Consider the following 16786-nt stretch of genomic DNA (forward strand, 5'->3'; position numbering starts at 1 on the left):
GAGCCCTTATATCTTCTACCTTCTGTCCATTTACCTTTTAAATTGCAAATTCAAACCAGCCACTTAAGGTCTAAATCTCTTTCGAGTTATCATTGCCTTCAAGAGGAAAGCCAAGTTTTTTAGCCAGTCCCTTGTTGACTCTCTCCCCAGGTTTTACCAGACTAAATTAGCTCTTTGCTCTTTCTTTTTTGTGTTGTTTTGTGGTGTTTTTGTTTGTTGTTGTTTTAAATCCTATATGCCTTTGAATGTGCAACTCTCTTTGTTTGGGTGGCCCTTTTGCCTTATATTTACCTAATCTGCATCTACTTGTTCTCTCAGTTAGATTAGGCATCCCTTGCCACCTTCTTTGAGAATCCTTTTCCAACCCCCCCCCCACCCAAATTTAGCTATAGATCTTTCTGTGCACATTATAGCGCTCTTCATAGCTATTGTATTAGTCGGCTTGGGCTGCCATAACAAAATACCACAGACTGTGTGGCTTAAGCAACAGAGATTTATTTTCTCACAGTTCTGAAGGCTGGAAGTCTGATGTCAGTGTGCCATCAGGTTGGTGTCTGGTGAAGTTTCTCTTACTGACTTGTGGATGGCTGCCTTCTCACTGTGTCCTCCCATGGACTTTCTGCTGTGTGTGAGCAGAGAGATCTCTGGTATCTCTTTGTCTTAAAAGGACATCAGTGCTGTTGGATTAAGGCTCCATCCTTATGACTTCATTCAGCCTTTACTACATCCACATAGACGCTGTAGGGTTTCAGCATATGAATGGGGGGGCAGAGTTCAGTCCATTACAGGTATTTTGTTTCTTTATGTGTCCCCCTTTTCTTCTGAATTGAGGAGGGGCAGGGAGCCGCGACTATGTCTTATTTGTCTTACTACTCCCAGTGCCTAACATCTGCCACTAAATCTCAAAGATGGACAGACCTGAAAATTAAACTTTAGATATTTTGTATTTCTGACGATTATCCCTAGAGTTATGCCTGGCAAGTATGTGGAGTCCTACCTTGGGACTTTTGTGCCTAATAAAACATTTTGTTTGGTTGAGCTCTTGGAGGAATCTGTAGAAGTACTGCCTAGCAAAAATCTCTAGTAGTTCTGTCTAGTTCATCGGACTTCATTAAGTGATCAAAAAGTATAATTTAGCATTATATAAGAGAAGTGAATGATTTCTTCTTAACCCTTCACTCAAAGGGGAAAAATAGGTTGGAGATTATACCAGAAACTCTGAAACTCTTAAGTAGCATTTGCATCCCCCTTCTTTTTAAAGGTAGTTAATGATGGTGAATAAAAGTACTATTTGCCAGTGTTAGGTACACATTTATTTATGTAAGGAGCTTTTCAGTGTTTTATTGTATTACCTCACATGTATTTATAGCACCTGTATCCTGTTTTATTGTACAAAAAATAAACCAAGGCTCAAAAAGGTAAAGGAATTTAATAAAGGTCACATTAGAGTTCCTATTAAAGACAACAAAAACTATACTTCTCAAAATTCTGGACTCTGTTATAAAACAACTAGAGAATTTGGGTTAAATTCCAGGGTAATTCATAAAGATGATTGGCATTTTAAAAAATTTAAGTCTTTTTTTTTCTTTTTAAAGAAACTTATTATTCAGGAGAATATAAAGCTGTAAGTTGTGTTTATGATACCTCTTAAACACAGGTGAGGAGCTAAGCTTACATCTTGGTATGCTAGAATCCTTTCTTTCAGTTGCAGATGGCAAAAACCAAATGCAAACTAGCTTTTGCAAAAAGTGTTGGGTTTTTTTGTTTGTTTTTACCGCTGATCATAAAAATTTTCAAAAAAACCAGGAAACTAGATGGGCTACTACAAAAACAATAACTGGGATGGCCATTTGTTCGCTTTGCTTGGGACTGTCCAGCTGTCCAAACCTACTTGTGTCGTCCTGGTGCTTTTATTAACGGCTCTCCTTTTACTCTCAAAAGAGTCCTGATTTACATGATAAGTTATATAGTCATTCTAAATAGCATATGCCCATCTTTTTGGTTAAATCATTATTAATCTTTTGGAATATTTACTTAATATACTTTGTTAAAATAAATTATATACATCATGATGTTTTACTCCTGAATACATCAACATGCATCTTTTCAAAATATGCACATTACACAAGCACATTACAACAGTCACACCTAAAAAAATGCACAAAAATCTCCTGATTTTCAGATTCTCCAATTGTTCCAAAACAGAATTAGGAACTCCTAGGCCCTGTGTCCAAGCATTGCTGGATCTAGAGCCTCAGATGATATCTTCACTTTTTATACTGTTGTTTTTGTTCTCATCATGCTGGTCTGTTAAGGAGGTGGCTGAGGTGGCCCCTGGCAATTTCATATTTCCATAGTCCTTAGTGTTTGTGATGTAAGAGAAAGCCTTCTTTCCAACTACCTGTATTAATCCCTGAAAAAGATTCTGATTGGTCCTGCTAAGGTTACATGCCCATTTTCTAATTCCTGTGCCCAGAATTAAGACTCTGGTAAGACTAGATTACATGTCTATCCCTGAAGTGGGAGAAATAAGACCATTTGATTAACAGATATAGGAGGCAGACTCCCAAAAGATAAAGAGACTTAATGTCTGGAAAGTATAAAGGATTCTGAGCAGGCAGAAACAAGATTTCTTCTTCATGTGGCAATGGTTAGCATTGGTGAGTGTTTACTGGTTTCCCTGAAAAATGTACCCAAGTAAATTTATGTTATTATTTCTGAGCAGATAAATCTCTATTTGAAAAGAAGCTCTTGGGGTGCCTGGGTGGTTCAGTCGGTTGGGTGGCTGCCTTCGGCTCAGGTCATGATCCTGGGGTCTTGGGATCAAGTTCCGCGTCTGGCTCCCTGCTTGGTGGAGAGCCTGCTTCTCCCTCTCCCTCTGCCTGCCACTCTGCCTACTTGTGTTCTCTCTCTATCTCTCTGTCAAATAAATAAATAAAATCTTTTAAAAAAAAAAAGAAGCTCTTTATAGCCTTGTTACACACCATCATAGAGTTCCTTGTTTGTAAAACAAAGAAGTTAAGTACACCTGAGGTTAGTGGTTCTTTTGATTGTTTGTGATCTTATCAGGAATGCCCTTAGATTCATATGCAGCTGGTTTTTCATTGCAGCATGAAAATGTGTACTTTAGAGACTATGTTGGATGTTATCTTTTCCAGGAGTTTATTACCGAGTTGTGTGGTTAGCCAGTGGCAAACAAAAAAATAATCTGAAAGAGCTTGTCTGCGGTAACATTTTTAACTTATTTAAATTTAGAAAAGTAATCTGGCAAGAAGCAATGCTAGAACAATTTTTGAAGTTTTGAAGAAGTGACTGTCAGATCTATAATTAAACATATTTTCTTTCCCTTTTTGTAGTTGCTGCAATAGTATTATTCTGTTCCGCTTCTAGCCCACACAGCATACCTCTGACGGAAGTGATTGGGCCAGTATGGCTGATGCTGCTCCTGGGAACTGTGCACTGCCAGATTGTGTCAACAAGAACACCGAAACCCCCTCTGAGTACAGGGGGTAAAAGGAGAAGGTACTCTGTTGAAAGCAATCTTTTTGTGGATTTGTGTAACTTGAATCTAAGATTGTTCTCGACTCGAATAAAATGTTATCTTGTAAGGTCACTCTTTTAGATAGAGCAGGAAGCTTCAGAGTAAACTACCAAATGATTTAGTTTGTGTATTTGCTTCAGGGCCATTGTGAGACCACATACCTTTATTTGTTGTTTTTGTTCTCTTTCCTAAAGCTCATTTCCAAGGCACCTAATATCACTGTAGGGAATATATTAGCTGGAATTGCTGATAATTCCCTCTATTTACAAGATCTTGTACTTATAAGATACTTTGGCAAAATCGATAGCCAGGAAAAAAATTCAGCTAAATTCTGTTTATTAAATGCTCTTCAAAGCTGTTTAATATTGCCTCTTGATTAAGTAAACATAGCAAGTCTTGCTGGCCACTCAGCACAATGGAGTTCTGTTTTAAGGGTCTTTTGGAGCAATTCCTCTTTTGAATATTGTTGCTAAGAGATTGAGACATTTGCAGTTTGGGGATGTTGAGATTTAAGCCCTTTTCGTTTTGAAAAGATAATACCTACATTAGATAAATTGTTGATCGGTTAAATTCTAATTCTCTCTGATCTAAATTTTCTTCTTTCTTCTTCTGCAGATAAGTGGCATTCAAATAGGGAAGAAATGCTTTGTAAAAATCTGTCCAATGATACCATTACAACCTAATATCCACTGACCTGTCAGTGTGAGCGAGGAACAATAACCTAACATTTATAGAAGTTGTTCTCCAATGTGTACCTTAACTTTTCTCCAGTTAATCTGAATTTCATTGTGTATTGAAGTTCCTGTTTTATGTTTGATCAGAATTTTGAATGTGCTACCAAGAAAGTAGTTGTTAACATTTTAAAGCTACCTTCTGCTCTTCGTCTCTTCTGATGAAGGAAATTAAGAAAAGCAGCCCATTTGGAAGTCCATAGGGAAGGAGATGGTTCTAGTACCACAGATAACACACAGGAGGGAGCAGCTCAGAGCCACGGGACAAGCACCTCTTACAGCGTTGGTGCTGTCTTCAGAGATCTCTGGCACGCCGCTTTCTTTCTATCAGGGTTTGTATTTATTCAAGGCTTTATATGGCATAGAGATGCACTATCCCTTTTCTGGCACTCAGTCTCAGGTAATGAATATTAATGACTTTAACTATTGACAGTTCCATTATGGATTTTGTTTTGATAAATGATAATGCTATATAGATAATGGAAAAATTAGAGACCATAAAGTTTACTTTGGGATATGTGTAAAAATATACCTCTGTGAGCATAAGTATATACCATCAAAGTATATCTAGTTGGGATTTCTTGATTTTGGTTTATTTTGTGATTTCGCAAGTACTGTTTTACTTCTATTAAATTGATTATTCTATTTTTATCAGCACTATAGGTCAGATTGGGTTTTTTGTATAGTTTGTATCACAGTGAAGATTTACCAAGTATGAAAATATAATTATAGCAAACTGCAAAAATAAACCTAACTCAATCTTGTATTATTATTTTGAACAGTTAATTCACAACATTTCAGAGTTATATTACTAGTTTACATAGACATGTAATAAATTTGAAAAAAGTTAAAGCGCTATGATCAAACTACTGAGTATAATGATAAAAGTTGCTAAGTTAATAAATCAAGAAAAGGGATACTGCACATAACTATTTTTGATCACTTTTGTTAACTCCTCTACTAATATAATTATTTCATCCCCTTGTGATTGTGCTCTTATGATAAAGTTTATCATGCATTATAAAATTAAGCAGTTGTATCCTGGGATATTTTCATTGCTTATAATTTTGAGGGAAATTGTACAAAAGCCTAATAGTTTGAAGTAACTATGGCATTAAGTTGGATCCCCTGACTATTCCAACCACCTGTTCATCCAGAAAAGATTTAGGTTTGGTTTGGTTTGGTTTTGAATTCGAATTGCATCCTGTCTCTCTTTGTTAGTCTTTTTTTTTTCTTTTAATAAACAGCTCTCCTTTCTGACAGTAGGAACTGATCATTTTATCTCTGCAAAGTCAGTTTCTTAAGCGCATTTCTCAAGACTTTCTGATGAGCAGTTATAAAATAAATGGCACAGTGGTTATGTTTTGCTATGGGGGAATCCTTTAGTTCTTTTGGTTGTCCAAAACTAATCTTCTGTTACATAGCATTCAAAATGCCCCTAGCTCGGTTTTTAGTGCCTTTGGAATTCTGTTATGTTTCTCTAGTCAAATGAGATTCAGACTTCAGTTTTCTTCTGTTGGGCTGTGGGATGATCTTGACTACCAGTCATTGATAATAGAATGGCTAAATCCTTTTGGATTTATTCTCTTTAAAATGACAGCTTTATAATCTAGATGTTTTTAAAGATGCACTATTTTCAGCTGTCTCATTTGGAACTGGTTTGCTAGCATGTGAATGAGAATGTTTTAAATATTAGGTACAAAAAGATCTTAAGAAAAATGTTAATTCTGGAAGTTCTAAACTGAGTTCTGAAGTCTTGATGATGTCTTGTTCTTTCAAGTTTTGGTAAGCCAGAAAGGCCTTAAACTGAAAGATCAACTGAGACTTAAAATTGTTTCTGGTGATAATAAATTGAAAAGCTGGATACTTCCATTAAAGTATCTGAATTAACATAACCGATGGGAAAATAAATGTATAACCACACAAATGTCTCAGCTTTGTGTATAGTGTCTTTTGGTTTTCTAGATGTTAGGATGAAAACTACTATTTTTACATCCTGTGTTTATAAGTTGGGAGGGCCCTATTTATCATTTCTAAGTACATTTCATTCCCAGGATAAAACTATTTTTTTAAACAAGACATAATATTTCTCACTTGAAAAAAAAAAGGAATTACTGTAAAAGAACTCTATGAAACTGAGAAAACAAAGCCAAAGAAAGTATCAATTTAAAAAGATGTAGAAATCAACCATATTTCCTAAGTATTTAGTACTTCAATTTCAAAGAATTATAGTCTTAAATTAGCATAATTATAATTTCTACTGAAAAGATTGAGTGGGAAGAATTACATCTAGATAGTATATCCCTTCTGCGTAATACCTTTCAGAATTCAGATACTAAGTTTTTTTTACATGTCCTTTAAGATTAATTTCACCATCACAATATCATTGAAAAACAGTCAATATAAATTGACTTGGTGGATTAGATGATGATGCCAGAGTAAAACCTGGTCACATGTTAACTCACATACCTGACTGACCTACCCTTTTTTTTTAAGACTAGAGGGTATTTTGGGGGTTTTTTGTTTGTTTGTTTTTAAAAGATTTACTTATTTTAGAGGTTGCGGGAGGAGTGGAGGGCAGAGGGAGAGAGTCTCACTCAAGCAGACTCCGTGCTGAGCGCAGAACCAGATGCAGGGCTCAATCCCACGATCCTGAGATCATGACTCTGGGATCACAACCTGAGCTGAAACCAAGAATCGGACGCTTAACCGACTGCGCCACCCAGGTGCCCTCTGACTGACCTACCTTAAAGATTGCTGTCCCATTTAACCTCCATGTTGAATGTTTTTAACACTTAAATGAATGTTAAAGATTTAATAAATTGATTTTCTTCACATAATGGAATATAGTGTATAATGTAAGTAAGAGTGGGTATGTAGGTAGTCCCACCATAAATTTCTGGTACAAGGATTGAAAATTTGGTTTTTAGTGCCTGCAGTTTAAATAGTTCAGTCATTTAAGCTGTAAATTGGGTGAAGTGTGTCTCCCACAGACAAGGATGAAGATCATGTAAATGTCAGTATATCCCAGATTTTTAGAAATATCTTAGGCCATAACTAGATAAGTCATTAACTTTACTGTATCCACTCTATTTTAGAATTGGACTAGTTCTAGAAAAATTATAGGTACCATAGATAAACCTGGTACATAATGCATAATTTGGTACACACCTCTCAAACTTAGGTGTTGTAGAAGATACCTAGGGAAACATAGGGACCCAAAAGTCTTTGAAGGGCTATGTTAGCATGTCATCAAGATGTATGCATAGCTGCACACAGCAGTGTTGGTAATATGTAGATGCCTGTGTCATTTTCTTATAAATGCATTTATAAGATTTTATGCATTCTGTTACTCTAGCCTCCCCACCCTCTGGATTCTAACCTTGTAGAAATGAGAGCAGGATAGTAATTTCTTACCATGTTCTAGAACAAGAGCTATTTGCTACTGTTAACTTTCCCCGTAGCTGTTCTCGAATGTCCTTTAGTACTGGAAGGATGATCTTCAGTTGGATCTATTTATAGACCTCAGAGTATTTTCTAGAGCACCAATAAATACTTCCAACTTTTTTCCCCGGGGCAGTACAGAGTACCATGAGTGTTCTTGATTACCTGACAAGATTTTTCAAATAGAAACACACTGGTTTTTCATGTTTGATACAATAGATTTGATATTTCATAAGCTAGTAAGTTCTTTAAAAGTTGTGTTAACTCTCTGGTTAAAGTTTTTAATGTTGAAAAACACATCCAGTTTTATGATTGATTTATGGTGTAGGTTGTACATTTATTTGCATTTTTTCAGACAAGACCAAAAGCATCATTCATCTCACAAAGGAACTACGCTAATTATACCACTTACGTTTCTAAAAGTCATTTCCTCCCAAGAGTGTTTGCGACATAGAGCTATCCTTCTTGAATGTCAAGCATAATACTTTAAAGAAAATTCTACACAGGTCATACCATTCAAAGATTAATGCAGTAGGCTAGTTACAGAATTAGCTCTGAAGTTATAAAACATGGCACACTTTAACCATAGCAGGGGAATTGCACATTGTTTCTTTGCAAATGCTTTTCGTTCAAAATCCAGTGTTTCTATCACAGAATAAGATCACCATAGACTTGTATGTCTCCTGTTTTCAAGGCAGTACTAACCTCACTGCCTACATGCCTATGACTCATGGTGTTTGGGTTGATCTAAGCAAAAATTGTTAACTCTCGTTTTACTAAGTGGATATATTACATGCATTCAGTGTAGCCGTCAAAAGGTAGATTTTTTGTGGATAATACTAAAAAGTACCATTTCTTTCTATACTGCAGTACTTTTAATCCCTGATACCAGCTTTTTTTCTACCCTGTTTATTTTATTTTATTTCATTTATTTTTTTAAGGAGCCCAGTGAGATCAAGACCTGAGATTTTAGCTAAAATCAAGAGTCGGATGTCCAATCGACTAAGCCACCCAGGCGCCCTTTTACCCTGTTTTTTATTTTGGGTAGAGAATGATAATATATATATGATTTTAAAACCAAAATGCTCTTCACGTTGCTTTAATTTTAGACATATTTTAAAGTTGATTTAAATGAAGTAGCTTCCTTTTAAAAAATAGTCTAAGTAGAATTTTACAATGTTAGTATTTTAAGTAAATTTCTCAGTCCCACTGCCTTTCCCTAGTATCTTTATGCCCTAAAACAAGGGAATGGGTAATTAAACATCTGGGTCTCGGTAACCTGTGTTCCTTTTGAGAAATTAATATTATTCTGTGAGGTTCTTAGTTTCAGCTGTTAATGGCAGTATGAGCGAAGCAGCAGTCGGGTAGAATTAAACATCACCTGGGGCAGTCAGAGGTTTTGACCCTCTTTACTGACATTAATTGGAATTTAGCTCTCCCAACTCTTTCTCCTTTCAGCATTTTTCCTATGCTCACATCCAAAATGTCCTAATCAGGGTACAAATCAGCTTATACTTTGGAAAAGATATGATTTTATTTTGAAACAATTTCAAATTTACAGAAAAGTTGAGAGAACAATGCAAAGAACTCCCATGTATCTTTCACTCAGAGACCCCATTTAAATTCTGCTGATTGTCCCTATTAACAGCCTTATGCCTTCTGGCAGAAGCTCTAATCCAGGATCATGTGCTGCCCACAGGGGTCGTGTCTGTCTCGTCTCCTTCATTGTGGAGCAGATATCAGCCTTTCCTAAAGTTTCGTGGTTTTCACATTTTTGAAGACTACAAGGCAGTCACTTTGCACAAAGTCCCTTAATTTTGGTTTGTGTCCCTGGTCAGGATCAGACTCCAAGGGACTTGTGAGTGCGGAATATGGGTGTCTCTTCCCAACTCCCAGGTCAGCATTATCAGTTGGCCCTTTAAATTGGTCATGGTGGGATTATTTACACCATGGAAATCAGGAAACACTACAAATAAGGACTTTTTACCTCTGGAGAGCTAGTTGTTTAACAATTAGCCCCATAATACTGAGTTAGTAGTGTGATGTTTCTTTATTAAAACCAGTTATGCATTTTTGGCAGGAATATGGTAGAAGTGATATGTAGCTCTTTGCATCCTGTCAAGTGGCAGACAACATAAATTTGTCCCCATACTGATGATATTTACATCAATCACTTGATTAATATCTGCCAGATTTCTCCATTGTAAATTTATTTTCCCTTTATAATCAACAAATGTCCTATGTGGAGACACACTAAGATTATAAAAATAACCCATTTCTTATCCCACCTTCACCTTCTAGTTTTAACATGCAATGATGATTACATGAATTATTGCTATGATGGTTGCCAAATGGTGATTTTCCTAAATTCATCATTCCTTCTGCATTTATTAGTTGGCATTTTGCTTTAAGGATAGGCTTTCCCCTATTTTTATTTACTCACGGATTTCTATTTTTTTCAATTTATTCATGTCATTATTCATTTTGATGATCAGAATGGCCTAAATTGGCCAGTGGAGCCCCTTTGAGCAGTTTGTCTTTTTTGATAGGTCCCTTTCATTCTTTAATTACTTTCTTACTTTCTAGGGCAACAGTGTTTTTTAGGTGCAGCTTGTCCTTCCTCTGCCTCAGCCTTGGAGTCAGCCATTTCTTTGAGGAGGGTGGTATATAGAGAGCAAGATCTGAGTGCTCCAAGTGCTTATTGCTGTTGTGGTGTTACTACCCCTAGACCTTCTCTGGGGTAGAGCTAGAAAGGTTGTGTGTGTGTGTGTGTGTGTGTGTGTGTGTGTGTGTGTGTGTGTGCATGTGCTTATCCCTCTACATTTATATTTATCTCTATATTTAGATGTATTGTAAGCCATGGATTTGCAATGGTAGCTCCAGTTCAAATACAGCCCCTCAAAGTTCATTTGATCTTGTCTTTATATCTTCCTTCGCCATCACTGAAAAACCTGGTTCCCACTATCCTCAGTACACTTACTGATTGAGTTAATCTCTGGATGTAGCCCCTTCCTCACCCAACTGGGCTGCGCCTGACACCTTGCCTCAACTTGTCTTCAAATGCAGCACCAGCCTTTCTTGCCTGCGGCTGGGCGGCCCCTGCTGTGTTGCGGCCGCAGTTCTCACGCAAGAGCTGTTAATACCAGCCACCGCCAAGTGGCCTCAATTTGTATTTTGAGCCACGCTGTAAACTCTGAGGGTGGTACGTATATTTAGTATTTTCTTTGTCCTTTCAGCTTGGTTTGCAACTTAACCTGCATTTAGTTCCTAAGAAACATCAGCAAGCTGCTGACTTACTGTTCATGTCTCCTGAGAGTGTCCTGTGTACTTTGAGGAGATAGTGGGGAAAGAAACAACCCAGAGGAGACTGGAAGTAGGCAGACAGAAGAGAGGAAGAGAGATAGCTGAAAGGGGTGTGCAGTGGGTACTATTAGTGCTTTAACAGTCTTTACGCTGTCCTGGTGAGGAAGGAGTACCTTCCCCTTAGAAAAATCCCTGAAGCAGCACTTCTTAACTGATTCAAAGCCCTCTTTACTAGGGCCTTATCTTTTTGCCCACTAGGGTTCTGGTTCGCTCTGCAAGTTTTCAGCCACTTTTTCTACACTGACTACCGGCCTCCAGACAATGTTTTCAACTGCCTAGTGATCTTTCTAAGGGTGTTCCTAGGCCCTTAAGTCCCAGCATTTCTATCCTTCTTCCAAAATATATTTCGCCCCTTGCTTATCCTGTCTGATTAATGGTTCTTCCAACTCTCCAGTCTTCTTTCACCTCATTCCCCTCCTTTTCCCCCTGTTTTTCCAGCCCAGTGTAATTTCCAGGAAACTTCAGATACCTTTCCAGCACACGCCTTCTCTGTCTTTTGAGTTTCTCGCATTTTTGGCATATTAGGATCTTTACCTCCCTCAGGTCTTTTTCTACATCTACATGTTGCACAATGTTCAAGGGAGAGGTGATGGGGGTAATTAATAACTGGTGTTTTTATCACTTTCTTCCTGAGGCCGAGAAGGTCACAAGTTTTCTCTGCTCCATTTATTTTCTATTTTTGCCCTTCCTCTCTACTTTAATCCATTTTTTCCTTCCCTCTTCCATTCTTTTTTTTTAACTTTTTTTTTTTTAAGATTTTATTTATTTATTCATGACAGAGAGAGAGAGAAGCAGAGGGAGAAGCAGGCAAGCAGGGAGCCCGATGCGGAACTAGATCCCAGGACCCTGGGATCATGACCTGAGCCGAAGGCAGACACTTAACCATCCACCCAGGCGCCCTCCCTCTTCCATTCTTAAGTGATCTTTGTTCTGTGGCTCTTTCCCTTGGCCTCGCCATGTCTCTCAGGGTCAGATAGGAAGAAAAAGGTCAAAAGATGGGGCTCCTGAGCCTTGCAACTCTGTTGGGATGTGTTCTGAACGACTAGAAAGCATCAGAGCTCTGTGAAGCAGGTGGGAAGTGGGGATCTGTCTGTCTGTCCCCTTTAGTAATCTTGCAGGAGAAGGTCAGAAAGGAGAAGCTTTTGTTTTTGTATAAAACAAAAGCTTTCTAGGCTTTGATGAGTGTGTTAAGAAGAAATCCTATCAGGCAGTTTCCCCAAGAGTGGGCATTTGGAGGTAGTGTGGAGAATATAATTTACCCTCATGGTCAGAAGGTCAGTAATTCTAGTGCGAGCTTTGCCTCTAACTGGTTGTGTGACCTTACGTAAGTTACTTAGACCTCTTTATATTTTCTGATCCATTGTTTGTAAAATGTGCATTTAGAATAGGTGAGTTCTAAGGTCCTATACAGTTCTAAAAGATTCCAGTAGAACTGAGTAACTCCAGTGTTAAAGATAATTCTTTTGTGCATTTTTAAAAAATTTTATTCATTTATTTGAGAGAGACAGAGATAGCGACAGAGCACAAGCGGGGAGGAGAGGAAGAAGCAGGGTCCCCGCCGAGGAGGGAGCAAATGTGGGACTCGATTTCAGGACCCTGAGATCATGACCTGAACCAAAGGCAGACAGACACCCAACCGACGAGCCACCCAGGCACCCCACTTTTGTGCATTTTTAAAGATTATTTATTTATTTATTTGAGAGAGTGAGAGCACTCACAAGCATGAGTGGGGGTAGGGGCAGAGAGAGAGAGAAGCAGACTCCCCGCTGAGCAGGGAGCCCTGATGCCCTGACAAGGGGCTGGATCCCAGGACCCTGAGATCATGACCTGAGCCTAAGTCAGACACTTAACCAACTGAGAGCCACTCAGATGCCCCTCTTTTGTGCATTTTTAAAAAGCTTTTGTTTTTTCACCTGTATGAAGGCAATATACTAATTTTTTTTCTTGCAAAATGGATACTCTGCAGAAAATTTAAGGGGATTTATTTAAGTAAAATTAAATGCAATTGCTTTTTAATAAATTTCATGATAAACTTAATCTGCATTGAGCACATTTTAATTTTGTGTGGGACTTACACTATATTTCTACTAACCATTTCTTTTGGATAGCTGTTCTTCCACCCACTGTAGTCTCTGAAGAAGACTCCTCAAGCTTTGGCCTATTAATCAAAATGTCTTGTTTATTACTTTCCATGTTGTATTTTGTGTATTGAAAAAATTAAATTCCTATAGATGAAGAACATCAGTGGTAGCCTTTTAGGTAATTAATGGCTACATGATGGTAATATTTTTTCCAGAGTATTTCAGTGGGTGAGAGAAGTTACTTCTTTATTTTTTTGGTTTTCTTCATTTCTACTTCTTCCATTATTTAGAAACTTGTATTATAAGGTTTTCCTTTTCTTCATATATTTTTATGTTACAATAGGTCCTGTGGCTCCTTTGAACACTAAAATGAATTTATCAGGGATACTTATGTATTTATCCTAATAGTATTTGGGTAAATGAAAGTGTTAAAACCAAGTTAAACCACTAACTGCAAATTAATCTAATAATTAGAGAAACAGTTTTTTAAATAAAACTTTACAGTATATTATTAACCATAATAAAATTGGCAAAATTTTGATCATAGATTTTGTGCAAAGACCAAGTGATTTTGACCAAGAGTCGTTTGATAAGTTAGGGCATGTCTCTTAGAGTTGCTATTTGTTAAGACCTCAAAACCTATCAAGTAAACTGAATGAGGGCATTGATTTACAACTACTGATTTATTTTATATGATAGGTATTATATTTCTGAGTTACTTATTATAAAAATAAGGAAGCCATTCTGTAAAATAACTACCAGATTTAATTAACATCATAAGTTCAATCAGTAACTCATCTAAAATAAGCTAAGTCCACATAACATGCTTATGCAATTTTTTCTTTTTAGATCAAAGAAAGCAAAGAATTCAATTGATAAATCAACGGAGACTGACAATGGCTATGTATCCCTTGAAGGGAAAAAGACTGTTAAAAGCAGTGAAGAGGGAATCCAAAGCCATGAACCTCAGTGTGAAACTGTTCGACCAGAAGAGGCAGCCTGGCACCCAGGAACACTGAGGAACATTCCCAGCAAAGTCAGTGTGATATCTAAAATAGTTTGTTTGTGTGATTTTACATCAGAGAATGAAAAGTGACTTAGACATTGGAATCACCTTTGAACTCTGTATTTTCTCCAAAATTTATTCTGTGAGCTGTTATAAGTCACACTGATAAAGTTAAAAATCAAATAAAGTTACATGAATAAACTTGATTGCCACTATAACTTGGCACCTTCTGCATTGATTGATAGCTCCAATTTTTCCAAAATGTTAAGGCACTTTATAATTTATAGTTGATGTTTGTTAAATCCTATCTTCTCTTTCCTCATTTCTATGTGTGTGTGTGTGTGTGTGTGTGTGTGTGCACAAATTTGTTTAAATGGAACACCTAAATTATTTTAGAAACTGAACTAGGAATCTGGCTTTCCATTCATGTTCCCCAAAAGAAAATACCACCTTGTTTTTTCCTACCTTCATTAACTTTGGTGTCAGCACATTTGTTTTGTTTTTAATTTGAAAAAAATTCTTATTGAGGACATATTTGTTAAGAATAACAGTTGTTTACTTTTCCAAAATAATAATGAAATCTTGCATTTATTGTAACAAAGCCTAATGTAATATCTCTCTGTTTTGCTGAATTTCTTTGGTTAAATAATTTTTTCTTTAAAAAACTTAGTTAAAAAAATATGGCCAAATTAAAAGATGTTGCTTCTGTTACATATAGAAATGGGAGCATGAACATTTGTGTTCTTCAATTTTGAGTGAAGTATGTGTTAACTACTTGACAATATGTGTGTTTTCAGTACCAGTAGCTATACAATCAGTAGCATGGGGCTTCAGTGAAATAAAATCCCTTATTCTGATTTTGGATTTTTGAAGCATTTAGCTCTCTGATAATGTGAGCCTCAGATCACTACATCACTCAACAGATAAGATTTCAGTCATACAGCTTTCAAACACATTTTCAGCTATTTATTACCTACTAAAGTTATATGAGAGGAACATGAAAATATCAATAAAACTTAAGCTCTGGGGTCTCTCAATTTCAGAGTTTCCAAAATCTGGATGTTTCTTACAAATTGGTACGTACATAATGTTGTCTGTCTGATACGTACACGCATACAACTACTATTTACTTCCTCCTGCCTCATGTCATTATTAAATCAGTAATGGTCTTAAAATTGATGGCATTTGGGGTTTGTAGAAATAGTATAATTAGTTCATCTCTGTTTTCTCAGCTTCTTTTAAATGGTCTCTGTTCTACCTTTGTGCTATTTTATATTCTTAATTTTCTAAGCTATTTCAAATCCTTTCATGAACAGAAATGTTATAGGACAATATTTGACAAATGGCTGTTGAATTACTCTTAAAGTTGAAATGACAGTATAGTCACTAATTTAAGACATTTTTAAAGAAGATCAGTTAATACTAATCAATCATTTTGAGGTTTTTGAAGATTATTTGAAGGTGTACGCACGTGTGTACATATAATTTAAAATTTTACATTTTTAAAGCTACCAATTCAGTCATAAATTACCAGTAATTCTCTTTGTGTACTCCCAACCTAGGATACTCAAAGGACAATAGCAAATGTCTCTGATGAAGTCTCCAGTGAGGAAGGTCCTGAAACAGGATACCCATTACGCCGTCACGTGGACAGGACTTCTGAGAGCATTCTTCGGAACAGAAAGTCACACCATTATAAGAAACATTACCCTAATGAGGTATATACTTTGTCCTTACATATATGTATATGTACCTATTTTATGTGTTACTAATTTACAACTTCTTTCAACAATTGAATATAATTATTGAAATAAATATTTCCGATCAGTATCAATTATCTTGTTATATTATCTGGATTTATAGGGTAGCAGTTTTAAATTTATGTCCTGCACACATGATAGAGAGCTATACATTTGTACTCATTTTGTGCATTATCTCTGAAGACTCATCCGTTCAGTTTGTTGTTTACTTTTAAAGACAGCCATCCTAGAGAGACACTTTGTGAACTCCTGTGTTAGTCTTTTTTGCAGTTGGAAAGGCTTTATAGCTTCTGGATCATAGCAGTTATCATTCTAAGTGACTTTCTTCATGTTATTATCACTAGTTATTAAATTGCCCATATTATAAAATTCAATTCTTTTTTCTTCTTTGATTCTTTCTTTATTAATATTTGTTTTTCCCTAACCCTTTTCCAACTTTATCACATCTCTTGAAATTATCACGTCCCTTGAAACTATTTAAATAGAAAAAGAATTTCATTCAACTGTATTTTTAGTTTTTATTGTAAGGACAGAACATTTCATTATCTCACTTCAAGGCAAATGGCACTTATGACACTTTTTTGATAAACATTGCCTTCTCCTTCTAGACTATATTAGAATTTTTTTCTTGATTTAGGGCTATACTGCTGAAAAATAAGATATTATGCTGTTCTGGAGTGTGAATACCTTGATTGTTTTAAGCTTAGAAGAGTTACTTGTTCTTCATACAATCTTCTCTGTGGTTATATCTCTATTTAATCTTAGTGGTGACCCTGGCTGTGTTTCTTCTCTCAGTGGCTGCCGTTAGACACACACTAATGCCACTGTGTCTGCTCATTGCCTTCACCCAGATCATCTGA

General features: G+C 36.4%; 1 protein-coding gene across 3 annotated transcripts in view; it reads left to right on the plus strand.

Annotated features, from left to right (window-relative positions):
* The window catches only part of PHTF2 (putative homeodomain transcription factor 2), a 114475-nt gene that overhangs the window by 69371 nt on the left and 28318 nt on the right, over nucleotides 1-16786 (plus strand). For 2 of the 3 annotated variants that reach the window (XM_025872780.2, XM_073898713.1), the window contains 4 exons: nucleotides 3357-3522; nucleotides 4440-4604; nucleotides 14010-14196; nucleotides 15729-15884. In XM_025872780.2, the coding sequence (XP_025728565.1) occupies nucleotides 3357-3522; nucleotides 4440-4604; nucleotides 14010-14196; nucleotides 15729-15884 (674 nt within the window). The remainder of the gene's footprint in view (nucleotides 1-3356; nucleotides 3523-4439; nucleotides 4605-14009; nucleotides 14197-15728; nucleotides 15885-16786) is intronic. The other variant, XM_073898714.1, reaches the window with a different exon arrangement.

This window comes from Callorhinus ursinus, unplaced genomic scaffold (assembly GCF_003265705.2).
Source record: "Callorhinus ursinus isolate GAN/ISIS: 27379988/994484 unplaced genomic scaffold, GSC_fseal_2.0 scaffold12, whole genome shotgun sequence".
Taxonomy (NCBI): Eukaryota; Metazoa; Chordata; class Mammalia; order Carnivora; family Otariidae; genus Callorhinus; species Callorhinus ursinus.